The 10,650-nt window shown below is 60.9% G+C and overlaps 2 protein-coding genes across 4 annotated transcripts; one reads left to right on the forward strand and one right to left on the reverse strand.

The window, feature by feature from the left end:
- Positions 326 to 4,564, reverse strand: C20H5orf38 (chromosome 20 C5orf38 homolog). Its single transcript, XM_018065481.1, has 5 exons — positions 4,345 to 4,564; positions 3,540 to 3,700; positions 3,240 to 3,363; positions 2,431 to 2,511; positions 326 to 720 (listed from the first exon to the last, which is right to left on the reverse strand). Exons 1-5 carry the CDS (start codon positions 4,562 to 4,564, stop codon positions 353 to 355), a joined length of 954 nt encoding a protein of 317 aa, XP_017920970.1. The 3' UTR covers positions 326 to 352.
- On the forward strand, positions 4,305 to 9,709 carry IRX2 (iroquois homeobox 2). Of its 3 annotated transcripts, XM_018065704.1 has the most exons (5): positions 4,305 to 4,811; positions 6,159 to 6,564; positions 6,834 to 7,562; positions 8,336 to 8,410; positions 9,095 to 9,709. In XM_018065704.1, the coding sequence occupies exons 1-4, from the start codon at positions 4,563 to 4,565 to the stop codon at positions 8,386 to 8,388; spliced, it is 1,437 nt and encodes a 478-aa protein (XP_017921193.1). In that variant the 5' UTR covers positions 4,305 to 4,562; the 3' UTR covers positions 8,389 to 8,410; positions 9,095 to 9,709. The 3 variants fall into 3 exon arrangements, with proteins under 3 accessions (XP_017921193.1, XP_017921194.1, XP_017921195.1); XM_018065705.1 differs by having other exon boundaries at positions 4,455 to 4,811; positions 6,888 to 7,562; positions 8,336 to 9,709; XM_018065706.1 differs by lacking the exon at positions 4,305 to 4,811 and adding an exon at positions 5,534 to 5,726 and having other exon boundaries at positions 8,336 to 9,709.

Here is a 10,650-nt window from a genome sequence, read left to right on the forward strand (position 1 = left end):
TGACTTAAACTCTGCACAGTTTACAGCGAAGTGCTCCTGTTTCCCAAAAAAGAAAACGCAGACCCGGGCTCCCGGCTCTTCTTGCCAGTTTCTGACGCCACTCGCTTCGCAGTCTCCCAGGAAGAGCGACATCAGAGGGGACAGGTGCCCTATACATGGAAACCACTTCCACTTGACACGGAACTTCACCAGGAGGAACCACGTACAATGTGTCTTTTAAAACCTTAATTGACCCCCTCCCCCCGGCATATCTACACGTTCCAAGATGGTACCTCTTTGCCCACCCAATTTTTACAAGCTCCCAAGACAGGGCAAAAGGCGGGAAGAGAGAGAAGCCGGGTTCGGCTAGGCTTTATTCAAACGCTCCAGGGTTGCTGTCCCTTTGCCCCGAATGCAGTCGACGTTGGGGAGGTCCGGCCGGGGCGCCCTCGGTGGCCGGGGACGGCACCAGGCCCACCGCGGCGGGGACGAGGCGGCATCCGCGGGCCACAGCGCCCCCTCGCCGCCCGCGCGCACGACTTCGGGCCGCGTCGCCGCTGGGCCTGCCCGCCTCCCGGGAGCCCCGGGCGAGGAGTGGAGGGCGCCTCGGTCTGCGCCGCCGCTGCTTTCCGAGGAGGACCTCGAGCCCCAGGCCGCCGTTTCCCAGAGCTCGGCCTCCAGGAAACCGCGGTTCCCGGAAACACGCGTGTCCACGCCAACTAGTTCCAAAAGCATCGGCCACTGTGCGGACAAGAAACAGAAAGGTGACGGTGTTAACCGATCCCTCCTTTTTTTTTTTTGAATGCACACCTGGAGCAAAGTGTGTGTGTGTGGGGGGGGGGTGTGTGGAATCCACCGTAAACCCCGAAACCGAACTGCTCGCATCCATCGCTTTCAGCGCACGCACCCGGTTGGCCTGCGCGCCGGCCCTTTCTCTTCCATCCCAGTGAGGAGGGCAACCGAAAGTGACAGAGGCCCAGTGTCCGTCCAGACCCCGGCGCTCCACAGGCCTGAACGGGCTCCTCGCCCGTGAGCGGAGCATCCAGCTCCTGCTCCAGGAAAGCGGCGGCCGTGGGGTCCGGGAGCTCCCCGCGGTGACCCGAGGTGCAGTGGCGCGATTCCAGGCCACCCTCCCAGGCGGCCGCGCGCCCAGCCGTCGCGCCTCCACACTTGCAGGCTGTTCTTTCGATTGTTTTTAGAAAAGAAGACCGAGCCAACTTTAAGAAAAGAAAAAGTGATTTTATATATTAAAAAAAAAAATCAAAGTGCTTTAAAGAGAAACGGAGTTTATAGATCCCGGTAACAATGCAGAGCGTAAATGTTAATGTCTCTGCGTAGGCATTTTAATTTGCTACAGTCACCACCAATAAAAACGGCATGTAGTACGATTCGACTGTTTAATAGTGCAAGGTAGACGGCTTTTATTAGTAGCAGGCAGCAGTATGGAAAATTTAGTTTTCAGTAGAGGAGTATAATTGCTGGGGGGAAAAAAAAGACACTGAGCAGAGACTGTCTTCCGGATCAGCTGCGCTGAGCTGCTGGAAGCGCGAGAGCCGGCAGCCCTTTCTGGAGAAGCACCCTGGGCGACGCGAGACCCTCCAAGGCCACGTGCACATGTCTGGTTACACACTTAATTGATGTCAAAATCGAGTGTATCGGAGCTTATGCTCCCTGCTCCAAACTGGGGATGTTTTTGTAATAATTCGCTGTTTTCTTTTCTGCCCCTGGCAGAGATCAAGCCCTGGGGGTGGGGGGTGGGGGTGTGTGTGTGTGGGGGGGGAATCGAGGGAGGGGGAGGAGGCGGCCCCAAATGCTAATGAGACAACTGCAGGAACTGGTCTTTAGAAATGGAAATCCTCAGGCCCGTCCTCCTCGGAGATAAAAATTAGACCTGATTTTTTTTCCCCCTTTTTTCACTTGAACTATGTAATTGGAAGGGAACCGAAGGCCCGTAACCTGGTCTGGCGCCGTGAACTTTGGTCATCCGTCGTGTGTCTGTCTCATTTCGGCCTCTTTCTGGCCGAATTCCCTCCCGGGAAGACCACAGATGCCGCGGACCCTGGGAAAAGCAGGCTCCACGGGGCTGCTGCGGCCTCTGACTCTCCTCGCTTCCCTTTCCTTTTTAACGAGACAATAATTGATTTAAAATAACTGCCCTGAACTGAATTAGGGCATCCTGCTTGGGGTCAAAGGATTTCTGAAACTCACCTGCTGGGCCCTCGCGGCAGCGCAGAGTGTGTGGGGTGGGGTGGGCTGGGGTCGGGGGTGAGGGGTGGGGAAGTATGTGTTTGGGGGTGAGGCGGCTAGGCAAGTGTAGAGGGTGCAGGCTGAGGTTTGTGGGCAGCGCGGTGGCTCAGAGAGGAGAGCTGGTGTTGGGGGGACAGGCGAGGGCGCAGCGGTTTGGGAGCTAGTGGAGAGGTGGCTGGGGTCAGGCGCCTGGACCTCACCTACCGGGGGGCCACCGCCTGCAGGTGGAGGCGGGTGGGCTCTGCTCAAGTCCAATCCTGCAGTTTACAACCGGTCTCCTTGGATCTGGGGGAACAAACACAGCCTCGAAGGTTCCGCAGGCGGTCAGAGGTCAAACCCTGCCCGAGGCTGGAGCCTCCAGGTGCTCGCACTGCAGCCGCGCCCCGCAAGAGCCCGCGTGGCGCCCGGGGTACCCGGGAGACCGAGACCCGAATGGGATCACCCTGGTCCCTCCGCGATCTGCCCAGCCAACCGGGCTGGGAAGTGGGCCAGGGCATGGGTAGGCGGTGGGGTATGGGGTGGGGGGTAGAGGAGTAGGGTATGGGGTAGAGGGGTGGGCAGGAGGTGGGTAGGGAGTGAGGGGGAGGTGGGTAAGGGGTGGGGGAGGTGGGTAAGGGGTGGGGGAGGTGGGTAAGGGGTGGGGGAGGTGGGTAGGGGGTGGAGGAGTTTGGGGGGGCGGGTCGGAGAGGCTGAGGCCTGGAGCTCCGGCCTACCGCGTTCCCCACCCTCCCCGCAGGAAGAGGCACCTGTTGTGTTGACCACCACGCCGGGGCCTCGCACACCCGCCGCCCCCCTCCCCGTGCGCCCACTTCCTGAGCGCCCACCGGTGGCCCCATCTGCACCCCTTCCCCCAAACCAAAACCCCAGACACCCTTCTCCACGGCCCGGTGGGGGAGGGTGGAGGAGGCCCGTGGAGAAGGGTGTCTGTAGGACTGGGTCCCAGAGCCTGCCGCCGAACGCCTCGCCGCTGGGCCCCGCGAGGCGGCCCCCGAGTCCCCTGTTACCTGCGCTACCTGGGCAGCCGCGTGCGCCGCCCGCGCCCCCGGCCTGTGACTGTCTCGTCCCTTCCCGAGTGACAGCGAGGCTCCACGTCCTGCCAGAGGCGGTCTGTCCGGTAACGATCGTTTCTCCCGAGTGCTTTACAACACAAATCCGAGAGAGGCGTCAACTTATTAAAACACAATAAAAAACCCTTTGGGGAAGGCGGCGGCGTCCTGGAGAAGCACTGGAGGCGCGGGCTAAGCCGCATCCGAGAGCAGAGTCCTGACCCCCAGGCCCGCGGGCCACTGCGGACCCCGGGGCAGAGAGCTCACCTCAGGGCCCTCCTGGCGGCTCGCGACGGAAGCGCCCGGGATCCGGGTCCCGCAGGGCACGCCGGGCGGCGCGGGGCCGGCGGCCAGCCGCGAGGTCCCGCGCGGAGGCTCAGCCCGTGCGGCAAGCAAGAGCGGACCGGGCGAGGTGGGCGTGAGAGCCGCTCACGCCGCCCGCCGGAGGACCCGGGCCACGGCGCCTCAGCCCCGCCGCATCAGCGTAGCTCCGACCCGGGCACGAGGGTGCGGCGCGCAGTGCGCGGCCGGTGAGGGGGGCCCGGGCCGCTCCCCCCCCCCCCCACCCCAAGTGGCAGCGGGCGGCCTCTGCGCGGGTCCCTGCGGGCCGAGCTGGGGGCGGGGCAGGGGGAGGGGGCAGAGCGGCGGGCGGGGGCGAGGGGGGCGGCCCGGAAGGTGGGGGCCGCGGGGGCGGGCGCCGGGAGTCCGCGCGAGCGGGCAGGGGGAGCGCGCACTGCCCGGTGCGGCCGGGCTGCGGGCCGGGGGCTGGGGCTGCGCGAGAGGCGGCTGAGCCACAAAAGCCTGCGCGCCCCGCCTCGCGCTCCCGCCGCCCCTCCGCCCGCCCCTCCCCCGGCGTCCCCGCCCCTCCCCGGCAGCGGCCAGGCGGCGGGAGCGGGCGGAGCGGGCGGGGCAGGGGAGGGGGCGGGCTCCCGGATATGCAGATGAGCCCGTGACGGACAGCTCCGCGTTCCAATGTCCCTCGGAAACTCGAGCGCTCCTTCCTCAACTCCTCACTCCCGACTCCAGACTCCCCCAAACCCCGACCGCCGGCCTGGCGCGCGGCTGCGCCCACCGGCTCCGAGCCGCCGCCGCCGCCGCCGCCGCCGCCGCCGCGCCGATCCCCTGGCCCGCGGGGCCGCCCGGGCTAGTGCGCGGGCCGGCCTGCCTCGGCTGGCGGTCCCCGCGCCCGCCGCCGCCGCCGCCTCGCGCCCCGGCCGGGCGTGGATGGAGGGCGCCGCGCGCCCTGCCCGCTGCTCGGCGTGACGCGGGCCCCCGCGCCCCGCGCCCACCATGTCCTACCCGCAGGGCTACCTGTACCAGGCGCCCGGCTCGCTGGCGCTCTATTCGTGTCCGGCGTACGGCGCGTCGGCGCTGGCGGCGCCGCGCAGCGAGGAGCTGGCGCGGTCGGCGTCGGGCTCGGCGTTCAGCCCCTACCCCGGCTCCGCGGCCTTCACCGCGCAAGCGGCCACCGGCTTCGGCAGCCCGCTGCAGTACTCCGCCGACGCCGCCGCCGCCGCCGCCGGCTTCCCGTCCTACATGGTAACCGAGCGCGGGCTGGCGGGCGGGGCCGCGAGCTGCCGGGCGCAGAGACCCTGGTCTGTGATCGGCGAGCCGAGGGTCGCGGGGAACGTAGTGTGGAAGGCGGCTCCGAAGTCGCGGAGTTGGGGCCGTGGCGCGGCCGGCGCGGACGAGAGGCGGGGCGGTCGGCCGGCGACGGCCGGAGCGCGGGGCTCCGCGCGCCCTTCCCTTCGGCTGCCGAGGTCATCTCCCCGCGAGCCCGAGAAGTGCGACCCCACTGGGGTCGGGACGGGATCTGGCCTGGGTGGCCCTCTTTCAGGCGCCGAAGCTGGGCGAGGAGTCTTGAGCGGGCCGGGGCTCGCTTCTTCCGGCGCGGGCAGCAAGGGTCGGCGCCGCTGGGCCTCCGGGGCGATCGCCAGGCGCTGGGCACTTTCTCGCGGGGCTTGTGATCACGGGGCTGGGGAAATCAGCGGAGCCTCGGCCGCGGCTCCGGGGCCCGGCCGGGCCGCTCAGATCTTCGCCTCCATCTGCCCCACAGGCCCGTGCTTTAGAAAAACATGTCGGCCAGCGTTCGGCCGGCTAAGTGCCGCCTCGGTCCCCGGGCGCCGAGAGCAGCCCCTGCGTCCCGAGCCCCCGGGCCGGCCCGCGCTCCTCCGGCTCCGCGGCCCGGCCAGGCCCGGGGGCTGGCAAAGCGTGTTTTAGACGCTGGAGGCCCGGACGCGGTGTGGGGGTGGGGGTGGGGGGGCTGGTGGCCACCTCCCGCCCTCGGCGGAATTCCAGAGCAGAGACGGGGTAGCCGGGGCCTCGGCGCTGGCTGTAGAAGTCTCGAATTTAAACGTTAAGGGCTGAATTAAAATGCTAATTGCCGCGTATTTGAAGAATTCGAAACGGTGACTGGCTTCGAGTTGCAAATTGGATTTGCCGAGCTTTGGAGTGGTGAATAGCGGAGCGGGGGCTCTGGGGTGTTTTTTTAACCATTAAAGGGAGGGGAAGGGGACTAGGAGGAGGCGGCGACTCTTCACACCAGGAGAAATTTAGATATCAAGACGCTACCTGCGGGCCCGTGTGTGCGGGCCTGTTTGTGCACGCACGTACCGGCGGCTCAGGGGCATTCGGGGCCAGATGTGCCATTTTTAGGAAAATGAAATCGTTGGGAAGTTTGGGAATAAAACCGCAGCGCTTTCCGAGATCTACAGCTGGCGTTAAACGACCCTTTGCGTCCTTCGGATCTGTTGCTGCAGGAAGGCGCAGTCCCAGCGCGGGGAGGCACCGTGGGAAAGGCGGCCGCGGGCGGGTGGAGGGGTCGCCGGGGCGCTGACGCCTGTCGGGCCCTCGGACGACCGCTCACCGGGCTCTTGTCGGTTGCAGGGCGCGCCCTACGACGCACACACGACCGGGATGACGGGCGCCATCAGCTACCACCCTTACGGCAGCGCGGCCTACCCTTACCAGCTCAACGACCCGGCCTACCGCAAGAACGCCACGCGGGACGCCACGGCCACGCTCAAGGCCTGGCTCAACGAGCACCGCAAGAACCCCTACCCCACCAAGGGCGAGAAGATCATGCTGGCCATCATCACCAAGATGACCCTCACGCAGGTCTCCACCTGGTTCGCCAACGCGCGCCGGCGCCTCAAGAAGGAGAACAAGATGACGTGGGCCCCCAGGAACAAAAGTGAGGACGAGGACGAGGACGAGGGCGACGCGGCGAGGGGCAAGGAGGAGAGTGCGGACAAGGCGCACGAGGGCACCGAGACGTCGGCGGAGGACGAAGGTGAGCACGGCCGAGGCGGCGCAGGGGCGCGGAGCCTCCTTCTTCCCAGGCGGGGCGCCGAGCTGAGGCCGGAGAGGAGGCCGCCCACCCGCACAGCACTCCAGGCTCCGCTGCCTGGCGCCTCTGGGGCCCCGTACGAGCAGGGAGGTCAGGCTGCCTGGAGCACGCGGCTCGGGTGGGGTCGGGGTGAGGGATGGCGGGGGCAGGGAGCGGTGGGCAGCGGGGCCCGGGGTGCCACAGACCGTGCCCCCCACCCCGCGCCTCTGCAGGGATCAGCCTGCACGTGGACTCGCTCACCGACCACTCCTGCTCTGCCGAGTCAGACGGAGAGAAGCTGCCCTGCCGCGCCGGGGACCCCCTGTGCGAGTCGGGCTCGGAGTGCAAGAAGTACGACGACCTGGACGACGACGACGACGACGACGACGACGAGGACGAGGACGGCGAGCGGGACCTGGCGCCGCCCAAGCCCGTGACCTCGTCGCCGCTCACCGGCGTGGAGGCGCCGCCGCTGCTGAGCCCCCCGCCCGAGGCAGCGCCACGCGGGGGCGGGGGCGGCAAGACGCCGCTGGGCAGCCGGACGTCGCCAGGCGCGCCGCCGGCCGCCAGCAAGCCCAAGCTGTGGTCTCTGGCCGAGATCGCCACGTCGGACCTCAAGCAGCCGAGCCTGGGCCCGGGCTGCGCGCCGCCCGGGCTGCCGGCGGCCGCCGCGCCCGCCTCGAGCGGGGCGCCGCCGGGCGGCTCGCCCTACCCCGCGTCGCCGCTGCTCGGCCGCCACCTCTACTACACTTCGCCCTTCTACGGCAGCTACACAAACTACGGGAACTTGAACGCGGCGCTGCAGGGCCAGGGGCTGCTTCGGTACAACTCGGCGGCTGCGGCCCCCGCAGAAGCGCTGCACGCCGCGCCAAAGGCCGCCAGCGACGCGGGCAAGGCGGGCGCGCACCCGCTCCCGGAGCCCCACTACCGGCCCCCGGGCGGCGGCTACGAGCCGAAGAAAGGTAGGCGGCCCGCGGGGCCCCGGGGGCGGAGGGGGCGGAGGGTCCCCGCGGGCGAGCACCCCTAGCAGCCGGGAAGGGGAACCGGGCACCTGTAGGTCTGGCCGGGAAAGCCCTGTCCCTGAACCGGGAACGGGGAACGGATGGCTTTGCACTCCCAAGTTAGAAATGAAGGGGGAGCTGGTGAAGACAGAAACGGGGTGGGGGCCAGACGATCCTGCCTCGAGACGGAGACAGGACTGACCCCCTTATTACTGATTTTTCACTTGGTTTATTATTCCTTTTGTTGGTATCGTCCTGACTGTTTTCGGTTTGGCAAATACAAATCGACGCCAAATGTAGCTTCCCTCCGGCGTCCTGAGCGTCAGGCTCGGCGCTTTCTGACGGTCCGAGTCTCAGCTCAATCTCCTTTTCTGCCTTCCGCTGCAAGGAGATAAAGCCTTCTGCTTCCTCCCTGGGGCCTCCGGTTTTTAAATCTTCAGAACAGAAAACGAGAGTCCGTTTTCTCCCTCCCTTTCTTTGCCTCGCCTCTGTTGCTCCTAATGGAGGCTTGAGCCGATCAGACCTATAAAAGGAGGTCAAGGGGGCAGAAAATGCGGAAATGTGACGGGCGAGTGTCTCAGGGGGCGGGTGGTGGCGGGGGCAGCCTGGTCCCCCAGACCGCTTGGGGATTCGGGGGGAAGGGCACGGCGTGGTTGGGCGGCTGGAGGCTGGTGGCCGAGGGAGGCAGATGGCTCTGGGGTCGGGTCCTGACTAACTGCCCCCTCCCCTGACAGATGCCAGCGAGGGCTGCACCGTGGTTGGTGGGGGCATCCAGCCCTACCTATAGAAGGGCCGAGACAGCAATGCAAGTAAGTGGGCTCCCTGGGGTCCCCCCTCCCCACACCCCATGCGGAACCTTCCGGCACCAATTGCCCAGCAAATTCGCTGAATGTGTGTTTCTTGCTTCTTGTCATGGGGTCTGAGGACAGAGCCTTACTTCTCTCCCTCTTTTTTCTTTTCTTTGAGTGGGAGAGGATTATGCTCTTTTTGAGAACTCCTCTCTTTTTTTTTTTGGCTCAAATTCTGCTTAAAAAAAAAATCACTCCTTCAACTGGAATTGCACGTATCGCACCGCTGCTGCTGTTTTCTCTTTGGAAAAACCGATTCTTAAAATCTGGGTGTTTGTATGCAGTTTGGAACCTTAAGAAACTACGATAGACACTTAAAAGGCACTTGCTTTCATGAGCTAGTGCTCCTGAAACTGGGGGTATCAGACCCCTTTTTAGATGACATTTGCAGCCAGACTGGAGAGTCTTTTTATCAGGCCTGTCCCCGTGTCCAGATGGACTAGATAGGACCAGCAGTTTGCCTGGCTGACAGTAGTATCTCAAAAAGAAAACTACTTTACAAGTAGGCAGAATTACTCATCACAGATCTTGAAGGTGGGCAAGAAGCGAAGCCTTTTGAGATGGACCCTTTTTAGAATGTGGTGACTGGTACTGGTGGGGGCTGAAGGATTTGGGGGATGACTTGGTTTTTTCCTTGGTCCACAGGTAGGTGTCACAATTGCTTTGGAAAAAAAAAAAGCCAGCAGGCCATTCTCTCCTCCCAAGTTCATAAATATACAGATATATATATATATATATATATAATGACCTCTAAATCCGGACCACATCTCGTGCCACTGTAAAAGGAAGGATCCACAGGGCACTGCCAGCCCAGACTCTATCGGAACAGACTTTTGTTGGACATACGTGAATTTGTTGGCATAGTATAGCTTCCCCAATGTATGTGTGACTTTTGAAAACAATCTTTTTTCTCAGGATATCTTGAATTGATCACTTCATTGCCACGGTATATATTCTATAGGTGTGATAGGATTTACTGTAAAATTTATTTGTAAAAGATGTACACAGTAGAAATAAAACGTGATTATAGAACTTGAGTACTTAAGAAGTGGAAACAAATTTGATATTTATTTTTATAATGATATAAAGCTTCTAGTAATTTATGCAAGTTGTATTGCAATGGAATCTAAACCTTTTGTAAATAAATTCTGCCTGGTTTTTATTTGAACATTGCTGGTTATACAATCTTTGTTGGTTGTTTAACAAGAATTCTTTACTAATTTATATCTTAAATTGTAAATAAAAACAAACTAGTCTACAGCAGTGTGGTGTTTGGGGCTCATTTGTCCTGGAAGAGTCTTTGGGTAGGGAGCCCTGGGGATAGCAGCCCCTCCCCCCAGGTGATCTGACCTCAGGCTTTTTAATGAAAATGTGTAAAATAATCCCTCCCTTCTGCTCCTGCAAGAAGGCAGAGGCAAGAGCAGTACACAGTAGGGAGATAGGCATGGTTTTACATTATTTATATACACATGCATTGTAAGAAAATCTGGATTTTGTGTTCTGAATATGCAAATGGCTTGTTAGTGTACATTTTAAAAACTTGGCAAAATAAAATGATCTGATACTCCATGTATTAGGATCCATTGGACATTTATTTCTGGGCTTACTGAGCCTCCTCAGTAACTAGAGTATTGTGAGTGGATAATGTGGATAATATGGGGTATAAATGATGCCCCCACCATAAATTATTGAGTGAAATAATTGTTCATTGTTTATTTGAATTGCCCAAATTGGCGTAGATTATTCAGATTTAATGAACGGCTTCTTAACTCCTCTTTTCATATAACTCACGTTAAACACAAGGCGAAAATCTGGGGAGGAGAGATTTATTTTCCTTTTAGTGGCTCTTAGCCTTACCCTGGGGGGAAAGAAAAGTTTAAAGAACCCTAGACTATTGCCTCGTTATTGTGTGACTCACTACCTAATTCTAGGACAAGTCTACAATTTGTAGTCAAGGAACATATTCCCTTTGATTAGTATCATAAAAGCAGCAAAACTGTCACTTTAATTTTCAGCAAAATTATATGGATACCCATATAATATAATTTCAGAAAAGAAATGAACAATCATTTATTTCCTCTCCAAAGATAAATTGAGTGAATATAACTTACGGTTATAAAACAAGAATAATAGCTTCTTAGATTGCCCTTTAATCAATCATACACTTATTTTTCAAGAGGTTCATCTATTTTATTCCATGA

Source organism: Capra hircus, chromosome 20 (assembly GCF_001704415.2).
Source record: "Capra hircus breed San Clemente chromosome 20, ASM170441v1, whole genome shotgun sequence".
Lineage (NCBI taxonomy): Eukaryota > Metazoa > Chordata > Mammalia > Artiodactyla > Bovidae > Capra > Capra hircus.

Coding starts and splice junctions, on each gene's coding strand:
- IRX2 (XM_018065704.1), top strand. CDS start 4,563: ATGTCCTACCCGCAGGGCTACCTGTACCAGGCGCCCGGCTCGCTGGCG. Junction 6,565..6,833: donor GACGTCGGCGGAGGACGAAG/GTGAGCACGGCC, acceptor GCGCCTCTGCAG/GGATCAGCCTGCACGTGGAC. Junction 7,563..8,335: donor CGGCTACGAGCCGAAGAAAG/GTAGGCGGCCCG, acceptor CTCCCCTGACAG/ATGCCAGCGAGGGCTGCACC.
- C20H5orf38 (XM_018065481.1), bottom strand. CDS start 4,564: ATGGTGGGCGCGGGGCGCGGGGGCCCGCGTCACGCCGAGCAGCGGGCA. Junction 3,701..4,344: donor GCGGCGGCGGCTCGGAGCCG/GTGGGCGCAGCC, acceptor GGGCGGCGTGAG/CGGCTCTCACGCCCACCTCG. Junction 2,512..3,239: donor CGGCGCACGCGGCTGCCCAG/GTAGCGCAGGTA, acceptor TTGTTCCCCCAG/ATCCAAGGAGACCGGTTGTA.